Source organism: Muntiacus reevesi, chromosome 2, assembly GCF_963930625.1.
Source record: "Muntiacus reevesi chromosome 2, mMunRee1.1, whole genome shotgun sequence".
Taxonomy (NCBI): domain Eukaryota; kingdom Metazoa; phylum Chordata; class Mammalia; order Artiodactyla; family Cervidae; genus Muntiacus; species Muntiacus reevesi.
In genome coordinates, this window is record NC_089250.1 from 198,177,364 (window position 1) to 198,195,906 (window position 18,543).

At 38.3% G+C, this 18,543-nt stretch overlaps 1 protein-coding gene across 1 annotated transcript in view; it reads left to right on the plus strand.

Moving 5' to 3' along the window:
• The window catches only part of LOC136158513 (phospholipid-transporting ATPase ABCA3-like), a 240,741-nt gene that overhangs the window by 202,544 nt on the left and 19,654 nt on the right, over positions 1-18,543 (plus strand). The window contains exons 27-29 of the mRNA XM_065920320.1: positions 9,474-9,661; positions 10,110-10,280; positions 10,683-10,873. Of these exons, the coding sequence (XP_065776392.1) occupies positions 9,474-9,661; positions 10,110-10,280; positions 10,683-10,873 (550 nt within the window). The remainder of the gene's footprint in view (positions 1-9,473; positions 9,662-10,109; positions 10,281-10,682; positions 10,874-18,543) is intronic.

Sequence of the window (18,543 nt, forward strand, 5' to 3'; positions counted from 1 at the left end):
AAAAGTCTTCTCCAACACCACAGTTCAAAAGCATCAATCGTTTGGCACTTAGCCTTCTTTATGGTCCAACTGTCACATCATTACATGACTACTGAAAAAATCACAGCTTTCACTACGCAGACCTTTGTCAGAGAAGTGATGTCTCTGCTTTTTAGTATTCTGTCTAAGTTTGTCATAGTTTTTCTTCCAAAGAGCAAGAGTCTTAATTTCATGGCTGTAGTCATGCCTGCAGTTATTTGGAGCCCGAGAAAAAATAAAGTCTGTCACTGTCTGCACTTTTTCCCCATCTATTTGACTTGAAGTGATGTGACCAGATGCCATGATCTTAGGTTTTTAATGTTGAGTTTCAAGTCAGCTTTTTCAGGCTCCTCTTTCACCTTCATCAAGAGGTTCTTTAGTTCCTCTTCACTTTTTGCCATTAGGGTGGTGCCATCTACATGTCTGAGGTTATTCATATTTCTCCCAACAATCTTGATTCCAGCTTGTGATTCATCCAGCCCAGCATTTTGCATGATGTGCTCTTCATATAAATTAAATAAGCACAGTGACAATATACAGCCTTGACATATTCTTTTCCCAGTTTTGAGCCAGACTGCTGTTCCATGTCCACATCTCACTGCTGCCTCTTGACCTGCATACAGGTTTCTCAGGAGGCAGGTAAGGTGGTCTGGCATTCCCATCTCTTTATGAATTTACCACAGCTTGTTGTGATCCATGGTCAAAGGCTTTAGCATAGTCAATAAAGCAGAAGCAGATGTTTTTCCAGAACTCTCTTGCATTTTCTAATATCCGAGGGATGTTGGAAATTTCGTCTCTGGTTCCTCTGTCTTTTCTATACACAGCTTGTACCTCTGGAAGTTCTTAGTTCACCTACTGCTGAATCCTAGCTTGAAGGATTTTGAGTATTACCTTGCTAGCTTGTGAGATGAGTGCAATTGTGGGGTAGTTTGAACATTCTTTGGCATTGCTCTTTGGAATTAGAATGAAAACTGACCTTTTCCGTCCTGTGGCCACTGCTGAGTTTTCCAAATTGGCTGGCATATTGAGTACAGCACTTTCACAGCATCATCTTTTCAGATTTGAAGCAGCTCAGCTGGAATCCCATCACCTCCACTAGCTTTGTCCATAGTAATGCTTCCAAAGGCCCACTTGACTTTGCACTCCAGGATGTCTGGTTCTAGGTAAATGACAGCACCATCATGGTATCTGGGTCATTAAGGCCTTTTTTGTACAGCTCTTCTGTGTGTTCTTGCCACCTCTTCTTAATCTCTTCTGCTTCTGTTAGTTCCTTACTGTTTCTGTCCTTTATTGTGCCCATCTTTGCATGAAATTTTCCCTTAGTATCTCTAATTTTCTTGAAGAGATCACTGGTCTTTCCCATTCTATTGTTTTCCTCTATTTCTTTGCATTGTTCACTTAAGAAGGCTTTCTTGTCTCTCCTTGCTATTCTTTTGCACTCTGCATTCAGATGCATATATCTTTCCTTTTCTCCTTTGCCTTTTGCTTCTCTTCTTTTCATGGATTTTTCTAAGGCATTCTCAGACAACCATTGTGGCTTCTTGCATTTCTTTTTCTTAGAGATGGTTTTGGTTACCACCTCCTATACAATATTATGAACCTCCGTCCATAGTTCTTCAGGCACTCTGTTTATCAGATCTAATCCCTTGAATGCTTTTGTCACTTCCACAGTGTAGTCATAAGAGATTTGATTTATGTCATATCTGAATGACCTAGTGGTTTTCCCAACTTTCTTCAATGTAAGTCTGAATTTTGCAATAAGGACCTCATGATCTTAGACCACAGTCAGCTTCCAGTCTTGTTATGGCTGACAATAGAAATCTACTCCATTATCAGCAGCAAAGAATATAATCAATCTAATTTTTGTATTGGCCATTTTTGTATTGGCCATCTGATGTCCATGTGTAGAGTCATCTCTTATGTAGTTATAAGTAGGTATTTGCTATGATGAGGATGTTCTCTTGGCAAAACTCGTTAGCCTTTGGTTTGCTTCATTTTGTACTCCAAGGCCAAACTTGCCTGTTACTCCAGGTGTCTCTTGACTTCCTATTTTTGCATTCCAGTCCCCTATGATGAAAATGACATCTTTTTTGCTGTTAGTTCTAGAATGTCTTGTAGATCTTCATTGAACTGTTCAACTTCAACTTCTTTGACATTAGTGGTGGGGCATACACTTGGGTTACTGTGGTGTTGAGTGGTTTGCCTTGGAAATGAACCAAGATCATTCTGTCCTTTTTTGAGATTGCACCCAAACACTGTGTTTTGGACTCTTGTTGACTATGAGGGCTACTCCATTTCTTCTAAGGGATTCTTGCCTACAGTAGTAGATATAATGGTCATTTGAATTTAAATCACCCATTCCCATCCATTTTAGTTCACTGATTTCTAAAATGTCAATGTTACACTTGCCAATTTACTTTCATTCATGGACCTAATATTCCAGGCTCCTATGCAATGCAGTTCTTTACAGCATCGTATTTACCTTTACCACCAGACGTATCTAAAACTGGGTTTCGTTTCCTCCATGGTTCAAAGCCTCTTCATTCTTTTTGGAGATATTTCTCAGTTCTTCCCCAGTAACATATTGGACACCTACTGACCTGCAGGCTCATCTTTCAGTGTCCTTTCTTTTTGCCTTTTCACACTGTTCATGGGTTCTCAAGGCAAGAATGCTGAAGGGGGTTGCCAATCCCTTCTCCAGTTGACCACATTTTGTCAGAACTCTCCACCATGACCTTTCCATCTTGAGTGGCCTTGCATGGTATGGATCATTGTTTCTTTTGGTTACACATTGAGTTATTTCACCTGTTCTGGCTCCAGCATAGTGCATTGCTCAGTCGTGCCTGCTCCTTGTGGTCAGATGGACTGTAGCCTGCCGGACACCTCTGTCCATGGGATTTTACAGGCAAAATTACTGGAGTGGGGTGCCATTCCCTTCTCCAGGTGATCTTCCTGACCCAGGGATCGAACCAGAATCACCCAAGTCTCTCGTGTCTCCTGCATTGACAGGTGGATTCTTTACCACTAGCACTACCTGGGAAGCTCCAGGAGGATGATGGAACCCACCAAAAAATATACACTACATCCAAAGACAAAGAAGAGGCCACAGCAGGTTGGTAGGAAGGGCACAATCACAATAAAAGTCAAATCCCATTCCCACTGGGTGGGTAACCCACAAACCAGAGAACCTTAATACAAAAGAAGTTCTCCCACTGGTGCAAAGTTTCTGAACCCTACATCAGGCTTCCCAGCCTGGGGTTTTGACAAAGGGACTGGGAATCCCAGGGAATCTGACTATGAAGGCCAGTGGGATTTGATTATAGGACTTCCATTGGACTGGGGGAAATAAGACTCCAGTCTTAAATGAAGAACACAGACATAATCTTGCATGCACCAAGGTCCAGAGGAAAGGAGCAGTGACTCCACAAGGGACTAAAACAAAACTACTTTGTTGAAGGGTCTCCTGTGGAGGCATGGGTCAGCAGGGGCTCACCACAGGGACAGGCGCACTGGTGGCAGCACTCTGGAAAGATCCCCTTGGCATAAACCCTCTTGGAGTTCACCATTAACCTGACCATAGAGCCCTAGACCCAAGGGCTGGGTAGCCTCAGGCCTAAAACTACCAGGGAAGGAGAACGACCCCACCAATAAGCAGATAATTGAATTAAAGTTTCACTGGCCAAGCCCTGTTCACCAGAGCAAGACCAGTTTTTACCACTGCCAGTCCCTCCCATCAGGAAGCTTACACAACTCTCTTAGCCTCCTCCATCAGAGGGCAGACAGAAGAAGCAGAACCATCATCCCACAGGTGCTAGAACAAAAACCATATTACAGAAAGTTAATCTGGATGAAAAAGCAGAATTTACATCCCAGATGAAGGGACAAGATAAAATCCAAGAAAAATAAATAAAGAGAAGATAGGCAGTCTTCCAGAAAAAAAAAAAATTCAGAATAACGGTGTTGAAGATTATCCAGATCGCAGGAAAACAATGGAGAAGATGCAAGAAATGTTTACCAAATACCTACAAGGACTAAAGAACAAACAGAGATGAATAATACACTCAAAGGAATCAATAACTCAATAACTGAGGTAGAATGGATAAATGACCTGGAGGACAAAATAGTGGAAATCAATTCTGCAGAACAGAATTTTTTTTTTTAAGTGAAAAGAAGTGAAGACAGCCTAAGAGAATTCTGGAACAACATTAAATGCACCAACATTGGCATTATAGAGGTCCCAGAAGGAAAAGAGAGAGAAAGGACCTGAGAAAATATTTGAAGAGATAATCATAGCTGAAAACTTCCCTAACATGGGAAAGGAAATAATCAACCAAGTCCAGGAAGCACAGAGAGTCCCAGGAAAGATAAATCCAAGGAGGACCATACCGAGACACATGGTAATCAAACTGACAAAAATTAGGGACAAAGATAAAATATTGAAAGGAACAAGGGGAAAATGACAAATAACATACAAGGGAACTCCCATCAGATTACAAGCTAATTTCTTGACAGAAACTCTACAAGCCAGAAGGGAATAGCATGATATATTTAAACTGATGAATGGGAAGAATCAACAACCAAGAATAGTCTACCCAGCAAGACTCTCAATCAGATTTGATGGAGAAATCAACAGCTGTTCAGAAAAGCAAAAGTTAAGAGAATTCAGCACCACACTGAGAAAGATTGAAGACAGGAGTAGAAGGGGACAACAGAGGATGAGATGGCTGGATAGCATCACTGACTCGATGGACAAAAGTTTGAGCAAGCTCCAGGAGTTGGTGATGGACAGGGAAGCCTGGCATGCTGCTGTCCATGGGGTCGCAAAGAGTCGGACATGACTGAGGGACTGAACTGAACTGAAACCAGCTTTACAACCAATGCTGAAGGAACTTCTCTAGGCAGGAAACACAAAAGAAGGAAAAGATCTACAGAAAATAAATCCAAACAATTAAGAAAACAGTAATAGGGTCATACACATGGATAATTACCTGACATGTAAATGGATTAGATGCACCAACCAAAAGACATATGTACATGAAAACATGTGCATGTATGCATTTCCACTTACCACATCAAGCTTAACACCCCCCCAAATTGTATGTAATTATTTTATATTGTTAGGTTAATCATGTTCCCATTGTGGTTTGCAATTATAATTGTCTTTTATTTTTCATCTGGCTATTGATTGTGAAAACTGATAAACCTTTTTTACTATTGTGATTGTGCTACTATTACTCACTTACCATTGTTTCATGACTGGTCAATAGAAAAAATAGCAGAATGTTATATAAACCAAAACTATGATTTAATAGAAAAACCTGTAATCACTTCTTGAAATCCAGATGCATATCAATTGGAACTTTTTGAAAAATACAATTTTTTTTCTCCAAATCTTCCGATATGTTTCTAATTAGTAATCATATTGAAAAACAACTGGACTATATGATGATCTTTTACTTTTACCTAGTTTGTTTCACTTTTTCTATTTCATATTCTGTTTCGTTTAGTTTGTTTTCCAATTTCTCCATCTCTTCTCTTTTTTTTTATGTTCTTTCTCAAACCTTTACCAAGTGTAGTATAAAAGCTTTTGTTTACATATATATAAATAGTATGTATAATATACATATATTTTAGAAAACTTACAAATTTTTTACTATAAAATTTTGACATTTGACATCACTTGTTTGACTTAGTATAAATAGAATGCTAGATTTCTAATTTAAAAAATAGACAAGCAACAAACATTTACTGTATAGCACAGGGAAATATAGTCAATATCTTCTAGTAGCCTATAATGGAGAAAATCTGGAAAATAATAAATGTGTATATGTCTGGCTGAATCACCTTGCTGTGTACTTGAAGCATTGTAAGTCAACTATACTTCAATGAAATATGTATATTAAGGAAAAATAAAGATTGAAGAGAGAAAAAACAACTAGGAAAAATTGTGAAAATTACAAAAACTATGTTGCAACATGGAAACATGATTGCGGTAAAAATCTTAAATGAAAATAAATTATATCTCCTGGTAAATTAGCAAAACTATAGAATTTTGCACCAAATGTAATCTGATATCTTTGCCTCCTGTGACAAAACAACTTAATTTTAATAGGAATCTTCCCCTTTACAGAAAATAATTAAGTCCTTTCTATCTCCCTGGGCAGAGATAATAAAAGCCTTCTAGAATTTTTTTTTTTTAAGTGTCAGAAGTGTTTTGCAGTTTCATACTGAAGATCTCTCATGGACAATGGTCCATAGTCAGGTAGGCCAGTTGAAGTTGATAGCAATCAAATCAAGATATTAATTGAGAACAATCAATGTTGTACCATGGGGGATATAGCCAACATACTCAAAATAACCAAATTAAGTGTTGAAAATCATTCCCACCAGCTTGATTATATTAATTGCTTTGATGTTTGGGTTACATATAAGTTAAGCAAAAAAAAAAAAAAAAAAACTTCTTGATCATATTTCTGCATGTGATTCTCTACCAAAATGTAATGAAGACATTTTGCTTTTAAAACAAATTGTGACAGATGATGAAAAATGGATACTGTACAATAATGTGGACTAGAAGAGATCTGGAGCTGGTCTTGATGTAAAGAAGGTGATGTGTGTATGGTGGGATTGGAAGGGAGTCCTCTATTATGAGTTCCTTTTGGAAAACCAAGTGATTAATTCCAAAAAATTATTTTCCCAATTAGACCAACTGAAGGCAGAACTCCATGAAAGACATCCAGAATTAGGCAACAGAAAATGCATAACCTTCCATCAGGATAATGCAAGACCACACGTTTCTTTGATAACCAGGCAAAAACTAATGGTTATAGCTTGGCTGGGAAGTTCTGATTCACCCATGGTATTTGCCAGACTTTGCACTTTCAGATTTTCATTTATTTCAGTCTTTACAAAATTCTTTTAATGGAAAAAAATTTCAAGTCCCGGGGAGACTGTAAAAGGCACCTGGAAATGTTCTTTGCTCAAAAAAATTAAAAGTTCTGGGAAGATGGAATTATGAAGTTGCTTCAAAAATAACGAAGGTAGTGGAACAAATTGGTGAACACATTGTCCAATAAAGTTCTTGGTAAAAATGAAAAATATTTTTATTTTAAAAAAAGAAGGAACTTTTTGGCCAACCCAATATATGAAATGTTTAATTCTCTTCTTTTAGTTTAAGACAGACCATGTCAGTAGAAACTAAATACAGACAAAAAATACATAAACAACATAGTCAATAGTCAATATGGTAAACATGATTGATACATATCAAATTCTACATCTTTCAAAAATAATTCATTTATGAGCACGAATATTTTTATGCCATACATTTGAAAAATAGTATTTCCAAGTATAAAAATATATATTCTCTGATTACAATTGAATAAAAAATAATCATATATATATGCATTTAAATTTTAAAAAGAGTAAAACAAACAGTTTATAAACACCTGTCTCAGAAAAAAATTAATGGAAGGAAAGCATATAAAAGTATAAATGCAGACAAGTATATAAATTAATATATAAAAACATAGAGCCAGCTAACCAATAAGTCAAAACAACTAGAACTTTGTAAAAATAAAGAACTGGATGAACTTATTAAAAAAGAGAGGGAACACAAATACATTGAAATTATAAGAAACACAAAGTACTTGATTCAACTCCATGCAAATAAAATTTAAATCTTTAATAAAACTAATTTTCTAGTTACATACAAATTAAAACTGACCACAGAAGAAATAGAATAGAAAAAACTGAAACAATCATAATTTCTGAGAAAGGTTCAAAGATTCATTCTTCAATGAAGTAACGTAAAATAAGATTCTTTTATGGCTAAAGTAATATTCCATTGTATAGATATACCACACCTTCTTCATCTATCAACAGACAGGTTGTTTCTATGTCTTGGCTATTGTAAATAATGCTGCATTGAACGTAGGGGTACAGATATCTTTTTGAGTTAGGATTTTTATTTCCTTCCTTCATTTTTCCCTACCCAGAAGTGGAACTGCTGAGTCATATGATACTTCTATTTTTTAATCTCCATGCTGTTTTCAATAGTGGCTACACCAGTTCATATTTCACCAATACTGCATAAGAGTTCCCTTTTCTCCTCATCCTCACCAGCATTTGTTATCTCTTATCTTTTGGATAATAGCCATTTTAACAGGTGTGAGGTGAAAACTCATTGTGGCTTTAATTTGCATTTCCCTAAATGATTAATGACGTTGAGAACCTTTTCAGGTACCTGTTGGCCATCTGCACATCTCCTTTGGAAAAATGTCTATTCAGGTCCTATGCCCATTTTTTTGTTCATTTATTTTTATTAGTTGAAGGCTAATTACTTTACAATATTGTAGTGGTTTTTGCCATACATTGACATGAATCAGCCATGGATTTACATGTCTTTCCCATCCCGATTCCCCCTCCCTCCTCCCTCCCCATCCCATCCCTCTGGGTTGTCCCAGTGCACCAGCCCTGAGCACTTGTCTCATGCATCCAACCTGCTATGCCCATTTTTAAAATCAGATTGTTTGTCTTTTTGATGTTGAGTTGTATGAGTTCTTTTATATGTTGGACATTAACCCCTTATCAGGTATATAATTCACAAATATTTTGTTCCATTTGGTAGGTTGCCCTTTCATTTTATTGATGGTTTCCTTTGTTGCACAGCAGCTTTTTAGTTTAATATAGCTAAATTATTTATTCTTGTGTTTATATATATTGAGTTGGTCAAAAAGTTTGTTTGGATTTTCCCGTTAGATGGTATGGAAAAACCTGAATGAACATTTTGGCCAACTCAATATATAAGGATATGTGTTAGTCGCTCAGTCATGTCTGACTCTTTGTGGCCCCATGGACAGTAGCCCACCAGGCTTCTTTGTCCATGGAATTCTCCAGGCATGAACACTGGAGTGGGTAGCCATTTCCTTCTCCATAGGATCTTCCCAACCCAGGGATTGAACCTGGATCTCCCACACTGCAGGCAGATTCTTTACCATCTGAGCCACCAGAGAAGCCCATAGAAGATATTTATAATGTATATGATAATTTCCATCTGTGGGATAGTTGGCTTAATAGAAGTTACTGGCTACTACTGGAAGTGAAATTCTATACATTATTTTAATAGACTTAATAGAATGGCTCTTTCCTGGTGATATTTGAATAGGCAATTTCATCTAACAAAGAGTTATCTTGGGTGCATTGTGGTGCACAATAGATATGTACTGAAAATTCCAGAGAGGGATATTAGTATTCCATTTTACTACAGTGGGTTCCAGGTGTAAAGTTTCTTTAGACTGAAAAAGAAATAATTCTTACTCGGAGCTCTATGGGTATCACATCTTCTTGTTAGCATGGGCTAGAAACTTCAGATTTTCTCTCTCATCCATGTTACTGTATGTTCAATGGAATAGTCGACTTAGGTTTATTGCTTGTGAATCACCCTCTTGATTCAGATTAGGTCCAGAATTGGCTATTGTCCTCAGTCTGACCCCATGCTGAGCCACATGACAGGTCGGGAAGTGCTGATCATGTACGCCAGGCTGCGGGGTGTTCCTGAGCCAGACATCGGCATGTATGTGGAAACCTTTCTGCATTCAATGCACATGGAAACCCAAGCTGACAAGCTGGTCTGCACATACAGGTGAGACATTATGCTGCTTATTTATTAAGCTGCCTACTCCCCATCTGTATTTCTGCTGTTTAGCATGAATGCCTGTAAACTCAACCTGACAACTCTGTCACACGAAAGCAATGACTGTGACGTAGCCTTACTTCCTGTCAGGGTTCAGATATCAGAAATAAGGCAGATCACATTTGTATGAAGTTAATCTTTTGCAGACATGATCTGTAGCCTTTGCATTTCAAAAAGAACACATTCATTCCTGTATCCCTATGGTTATTTATCTCCTCAAAACAAAAATATTTTACCAATAATGATGCTAAAAAGCATACCCCACCAAAAGTCATTTCAATGAAAATGAGTTGGTGTATACACAGCATTGTGGATATATGAGCTAATTCTGTTGAATTAACGATAATCTTATTTCTTCTTTCTCCTCCACTTTCTCTCTCTTTCTTTGACAATAAAGTGGAGGAAACAAACGTAAATTGAATACTGCTATTGCCCTTATGGGGAAGTCCTCAGTTATTTTCCTGGATGAACCATCTACTGGCATGGACCCAGTAGCCAGGCACCATATGTGGGACACAGTTACATGGATATGTAACAGTGGCAAAGCTATCATCATATCTTCCCACAGGTATGACCCATTAGGAGACTTGGGTGAGAGTCAGAAGTGTATAAGAGAGAATTAGTTTGAGTCAAGGATATGTCAGTGAACTTGTCTAAGTACGTGAAGTACATAAGAGGGACTGTGAGCAAATGCTGATTCCTGGGGAAAATCTAGAATACTCAGTTAAGTTCTGAAATCCAGACTTGGTAGAAGATAGGAAGTCAGGGAAGTGTTTCTCTTGTGAATTTAAAAATCAACTGCTTTGAATTTTTAAATCTCCTCTTTCCAAATATGGTCTTAGTAATGATCACTTGCAATATAAACCCTTCTTACTATAAGTGTTACCTTATAATCATAGCTCTGTTTTGAAATATAAAGTTTTGCTTCTGAGAGGGAGTCTCTTCATTCATATATCCTTTGTGCCTCTAGCATGGAAGAATGTGAGGCCCTTTGTACCAGGCTGGCCATCATGGTAAAGGGGCAGTTCAGGTGCCTAGGCAGCCCACGTCACCTCAAGAACAAGTTTGGTAACATATATACTCTGACAGCAAAGATTAACATTGATGATAATGAAGATAAACTAGAGGAGTTCAAAGAATTCATTGAGAAAAATTTCCCAGGTAATGTAGATAGGGCTTACTTGTGAAATTGTTTTAAGTCACATATGTTGTTCTGCTGCATGTACTCAATAACTTTTTTCCATGAGTAATTGATGTTTATTGAGCTTTTATATTAGGCCTCTTTAGAAATAATTTTTCTATTAATTTATCCCTGATTATGCTAAGAAGCTTTCTTAAAATAACAGAGGTTCTCACCAGTCTCTTGTAGGAATTAGCCAGTAAGATAAATCCATCCAAGTTTATTCATTTAGAGTTAAATTATTTAAGTCAAGGCTCTATTTTTTATCCTTGATAATTTTTAAAGTCTCCCTTCTTTTTGAGCATCATTCCTCTGCCATTCCCTGGTTACTGAGTCAGGCAATGCTTATGAAATGCAAATTCCCTTTTCTTCTTTCAAGGAAATGAACTGGATGTTTGACATAAAAATTTATTCAGCCTTTGTGTGCTAATTTCATCAAGTGCTTCCCTGTGCCCATGATAAACAAATTTACAATCAGCTTCTATTTATTTGTACTCTCAGTATTTTATCTGTAGTCTTTAACTTGAATGATCACTCTATCAACAGTGTGGTAGCCAGATGGTAGGATGCATGTTTAAAAGCACGAAGTCTATAACAATGATAAAGCAATAAATGGTATTGGCCTGCACTAAGGAAGTGACAGTAAGCATGGACAGGAAGAAATTATAGGAAATGAATATATATATATATATATATATAGAGAGAGAGAGAGAGAGGAACGCAATGGCACCCCACTCCAGTACTCTTGCCTGGAAAATCCCATGGACGGAGGAGCCTGGTAGGCTGCAGTCCATGGGGTCGCTAAGAGTTGGACACAAGGAGCGACTTCACTTTCACTTTTCACTTTCATGCATTGGAGAGGGAAATGGCAACCCACTCCAATATTCTTGCCTAGAGAATCCTGTGGACGGAGGAGCCTGGTGGGCTGCTGTCCATAGGGTCGCACAGAGTCGGACACGACTGAAGCGACTCAGCATGCATACATGCATTGGAGAAGGAAATGGCAACCCACTCCAGGGTTCTTGCCTGGAGAATCCCAGGGATGGGGGAGCCCGGTGGGCTGCCGTCTCTGGGGTAGCACAGAGTCGGACACGACTGAAGCGACTTGGCAGCGGCAGCAGCATATATATATATATATAGAGAGAGAGAGAGAGAGAGAGAGAAAGAGGCAGGTGGGGGGGGGGGGATGATCAATTAGAGAGGAAGAACCATAATGTAGGAAAGATCATTAATTTAGTATTAATTATATTAGAATATCCTAATAAGTATATCCATCAGGCCAGCTGGATATTCATTTAGCCATTCATTCATATGGAAAGATTTGTGGAGCACTTTTTGTATGCTGTGTTGAAGATAATTAACCACACAGAAGCATATATTTATATATACTATAAGCCATTCCAATATCCTATTTAACTTGAAGGTGAGAGAGGACACAAAAAACTGGGGCCAAGCTTGTCTTAAAGAAGGTGATGAACACAATAACTTGGATGTTAAACTACATATGGAAAGTTACTGAATTGGCAATCTTTCCCCATGCTATCCTTGAGCAAATTAGCGATTTCAAATAAAACTTCCCCATTTAAAGATAACAAAATTGAAAGGATGGTCCCTTTATGTATGAGACCTATCCATAAAGATTATCCAGAAAAGGAAAACAGGAAGAACTGTAACATGTGAAAGGCAACTTAAATATACATTTCAGCCTAAAATTATCTCTAGAAATTAGAAGATTATTTCAATTAAATGCTTCCCTTTAGTGGCAAAGAATTTAAGACATTCATTTTTTTTAAAGGCCACAAAGAAAATAGTTCCTCTTTCTACAGCATGACAGATTATTCTCTCAGAAATGTACCACTATTAAAATAAAAATACATACTGGAAAACATAAAGTAAATGTGCCTTTAATTATTTGCTTAGACTCAGAAAAAAGAGAGAAAAAAAATTCAAAGAGCCAAAACAGAACAGAAAAAAATTATCAAGCTAAAACCTGATAGAGACAATAATAAAATGCAAAAATTGGTTTTCCCTGAAATAAATTCCAATACCAGTACTAATATAACTTTTGACCCACTGCAGTGTGAGAAGGTTAATCTAAGATTCCCAATAAGCAAGGACCTTCAAAAATGAACAAATGCTTTAGTTGCCAGCCCAGAATGTAAGAAGGTTAAAAATTGACATTCTGTCCTAATAACAAGTAAAAATTTGAACACACTGAAAAATCAGCAGATCCTCTAGAATCTGAAAAAGAAGTAAGGGCAAACCACTGCAGCCAGTATTGGACAGATAGGCAAATACAGGGAATCACGGATTACCATATCAGAAAATGTCTAGCAGAAACTCCAAGGGCAACCAGTGCCAAGCTGGAAAAACCTGAATTGCAATTGAATTCCTGCAAGGACTGTGTGGACACCTGTAAAAGGTAACCACTCCAGAGGGGCCATTTATGGAGGTTTCCTACATATTGTGATATTTACCTCCAAGACCTTGACAAGATTCTAGGATATTATCAGAGCCTAAATGACCAGGGAGAGGTTCCAGCCAACTCTTAGCCATCTTGCTCCACAAAAGAGAGGAGAAAGAACTGAAAAACACTTGTAAAGTTCACAGTGCAGAGGCATGGGCTCACTGAATTGAGATATACACAGCCTATAGCACACTTCCTCTCCCCAACAACTCATCACCAGATTTGTTGTTGTTGTTTAATCACTAAGTTGTGTTCAACTCTTTGCAAACCCATGGACTGTAGCTTGCCATACTTCTCTGTCTATGGGATTCCCCACACAAGAATACTGGAGTGGATTGCCATTTCCTTCTCCAGGGGATATTCCAGACCCAGGGATAGAACCCATGTCTTCTGCTTTGGCATGCAGATTTTTTACCACTAAGCCATCAGGGAACCCCTCATCACCACATTTAAAAAGGCCTATTTACAGCCTCCTTCCCAGGAAGTCTGACTATCAAAAAAAAAAAAAATTACAAAGCACACCAAAAAAGCAGAAAACACAATTTGAAGACATAGAGCAATGTTAGAACCAGATATGACAAGGATGTTTGAATTATCAGTCCTGTAATTGAAAACAACTATAACTGATATACTAAGGGCTATAATGGACAAAGTAGACAGCATTCAGGAACAAATGAGTAATGTAGGCAGACAAGTGCAAATCCTAAGAAAGGACCAAGAAGAAATGCTAGAGATCAAAAATCTAACAGAAATGAAGAATGCCTTTGATGGATTTCAGTAGACTGGACACAGCTGAGGAAAGAAACACTGAGCTAGAGGGGAAAACACGGTCCACTGTAGAAGGAAAGGGCAAGCCATTTCAGTATTCTTGCCTTGAGAACCACATGAATAGTATGAAAAGGCCAAAAGATAGGACACTGAAAGATGAACTCCTCAGGTTGGTAGGTGCCCAGTATGCTCCTGGGGATCAGTGGAAAAGTAACCCCAGAAAGAAAGAAGATAAGAAGGCAAAGCAAAAACAACACCCAGTTGTGGATGTGACTGGGTGATGCTGACTGGATGTGATTAGTAAAGTCCAATGCTGTAACAGGCAATATTGCATAGGAACCTGGAATGTTAGGTCCATGAATCAAGGTAAATTGGAAGTGGTCACACAGGAGAAGGCAAGAGTGAATGTTGATATTTTAGGGATCAGCGAACTAAAATGGACTGGAATGGGTGAATTTAACTCAGATGACCATTATATCTACTACTGTGGGCAAGAATCCCTTAGAAGAAATGAACTAGCCCTCATAGTCAACAAAAGAGTCCCAAATGCAATAGTTGGATGCAATCTCAAAAATGACAGGATGATCTCTCTTTGTTTCCAAGGCAAACCATTCAATATCATAGTAATCAAAGTCTATACCCTGGTCAATAATGCTGAAGAAGCTGAAGTTGAACGGTTTGCGAAGACTGACAAGACCTTCTAGAACTAACACCCAAAAAAGATGTCTTTTTTATTATAGGGGACGAATGCAAACGTAGGAAGTCAAGAAATAACTGGAGTAACAGGCAAATTTGGCCTTGGAGTACTGAATGAAGCAGGACAAAGGCTAACAGAGTTTGGCCAAGAGAACACACTGGTCATAGCAAACGCCTTCTTCCAACAACGCAAGAGAAGACTCAACACATGAACATCACCAGATGGTCAATACCAAAATCAGATTGATTATATTCTTTGCAGCCAAAATGGAGAAGCTCTATACAGTCAGCAAAAACAAGACCGGCAGCTGACTGTGGCTCAGATCATTAACTCCTTATTGCCAAATTCAGACTTAAATTGAAAAAGTAGGGAAAAACCATTAGGCCATTCAGGTATGACCTAAATCAAATTCCTTATGATTATACAGTGGAAGTGACAAATAGATTCAAGGGATTAGATCTGATACACAGAGTGCCTGAAGAACTATGGACAAAGGTTCATGACGTTGTACAGGAGGCAGTGATTAAGACCATCACCCAAAATAAGAATGCAGAAAGGCAAAATGGTTGTCTGAGGAGACCTTACAAATAGCTGAGAAGAGAAGAGAAGTGAAAGGCAAAGAAGAAAAGGACAGATGTACTCATTGGAATGCAGAGTTCCAAAGAATAGCAAGGAAAGATTAAAAAGCCTTCCTCAATGATCAATGCAAAGAAATAAAGGAAAACAATAGATTGGGAAAGAGTAGAGATCACTTCAAGAAAATTAGAGATAGCAAAGGAACATTTCATGCAAAGATGGGCAAAATAAAGAACAGAAATAGTATGAACCTAACAAAAGAAGAAGATATTAAGAAGAGGTGGCAAGAATACACAGAAGAACTATACAAAAAAAGATCTTCATGACCCAGATAATCATGATGGTGTGATCACTCACCGAGAGCCAGACATCCTGGAGTGAAAAGTCAAGTGGGCCCTAGAAAGCATCACTACGGACAAATCTAGTGGAGGTGATGGAATTCCAGTTGAGCTGTTTCAAATCCCAAAAGATGATGCTGTGAAAGTGCTGCACTCAATATGCCAGCAAATTCGGAAAACTGAGCAGTGGCCACAGGACTGGAAAAGGTCAGTTTTCATTCCAATCCCAAAGAAAGGCAACGCCAAAGAATGTTCAAACTACCACACAATTGTATTCATCTCACACACTAGCAGAGTAATGCTCAAAATTCTCCAAACCAGGCTTCAACAGTATGTGAATTGAGAACTTCCAGATGTTCAGGATGGATTTAGAAAAGGCAGAGGAACCAGAGATCAAATTACCAACATCCACTGGATCATCAAAAAAGGAAGAGAGTTCCAGAAACACATCTATTTCTCCTTTATTGACTATGTCGAAGCCTTTGACTGTGTGGATCACAACAAACTGTGGAAAATTCTGAAAGAGATGGGAATACCAGACCACCTGACCTGCCTCCTGAGAAATCTGTATGCAGGTCAAGAAGCAACAGTTAGAACTGGACATCAAACAACAGACTGGTTCCAAATTGTGAAAGAAGTACGTCAAGGCTATATCTTGTCACCCTGCTTATTTAACTTATATTCAGAGTACATCACGAGAAATGCTGTACTGGATGAAGCCCAAGCTGGAATCAAGACTACCAGGAGAAATATCAATAACCTCAGATATGCAGATGACACCACACTTATGGCAGAAAGTGAAGAAGAACTAAAGAGCCTCTTGATGAAAGTGAAAGAGGAGAGTGGAAAAGTTGGCTTAAAACTCAACATTCAGAAAACTAAGATCATGGCATCTGGTCCCATCACTTCATGGCAAATAGATGGGAAAACAATGGAAACAGTGACAGACTTTATTTTGTGGGACTCCAAAATCACTACAGATACTGACTGCAGCCATGAAATTAAAAGATGCTTGCTCCTTGGAAGAAAAGTTATGACCAACCTAGACAGGATATTAAAAAGCAGAGACATTACTTTGCCAACAAAGGTCCTTCTTGTCAAAGCTATGGTTTTTCCAGTAGTCATGTATGGATGTGAGAGTTGGACTATAAAGAAAACTGAGCATCAAAGAATTGATGCTTTTGAACTGTGGTGTTCTGTTGATAATAGCCAGGACATGGAAGCGACCTAGATGCCCATCAGCAGACGAGTGGATAAGGAAGCTGTGGCACATATACACCATGGAATATTACTCAGCCATTAAAAAGAATTCATTTGAATCAGTTCTAATGAGATGGATGAAACTGGAGCCCGTTATAGAGAGTGAAGTAAGCCAGAAAGATAAAGAACATTACAGCATACTAACACATATATATGGAATTTAGAAAGATGATAATGATAACCCTATATGCAAAACAGAAAAAGAGACACAGAAGTACAGAACAGACTTTTGAACTCTGTGGGAGAAGGTGAGGGTGGGATGTTTCAAAAGAACAGCATGTATATTATCTATGGTGAAACAGATCACTAGCCCAGGTGAGATGCATGAGACGAGTGCTCGGGCCTGGTGCACTGGGAGGACCCAGAGGAGTCGGGTGGAGAGGGAGGTGGGGATGGGGAATACGTGTAACTCTATGGCTGATTCGTGTCAATATATGACAAAACCCACTGAAATGCTGTGAAGTAATTGGCCTCCAACTAATAAAATAAAATTTAAAAAGAAAAAAAAAAGACCAATACAGTATACTAACGCATATATATGGAATTTAGAAAGATGGTAATGATAACCTATATGCAAAACAGAAAAAGAGACACAGATGTACAGAAGAGACTTTTGGACTCTGTGGGAGAAGGCGAGGGTGGGATGTTTAGAGAGGACAGCATTGAAACATGTATATTATCAAGGGTGAAACAGATCACCAGCCCAGGTTGGATGCATGAGTCAGGTGCTCTGGGCTGGTGCACTGGGAAGACCAAGAGGGATGGGGTGGGGAGGGAGGTGAGAAGGGGGATCGGGATGGGTAATACATGTAAACCCATGGCTGATTCATGTCAATAACCACTACAATATTATAAACTAATTAGCCTCCAACTAATAAAAATAAATGGGAAAAAAATGAACTGTGGTATTGGAGAAGACTCTTGAGAGTCACTTGGACAGCAAGGAAATCCAACCAGTCCATCCTAAAGGAAATCAGTCCTGAATATTCATTGGAAGGATTGATGCTGAAGCTGAAATGCCAATACTTTGGATGTTTGACTCAACTGAAAAGACCCTGATGCTGGGAAAGATTGAAGGCTGGAGGAGAAGGGGCCGACAGAGGATGAGATGGTTGGATGGCATCACCAACTCAATGGACATGAGTTTGAGTAAGCTCCAGGAGTTGATGATGGACAGGGAAGCCTGGCGTGCTGCAGTCCATGGGGTTGCAAAGAGTCATATATGACTGAGTGACTAAACTGAACTGAACTGAGAAGACATATCAATACAACACACAAAAATAAAAAACACAGAAAACAAAGACTGGGGTGGGAGGTAAAATATCCAAAGACTGTAGGACAGTTACAAAAAGTGTGACATATACGTAATGTTGGGCATACCAGATAAAAGAGAAAGAGGCAGAAAAAAATATTTGAAACAATGACAGAATCTCCTCCAAATTAACGTTAACACCAACCACAAATCCAGGAAGTTCAGAGAATGCCAATAGGATAAATGCCAAAAATAAATAAGTAACTATGCTTAGGGATATCATTTTTCAACTT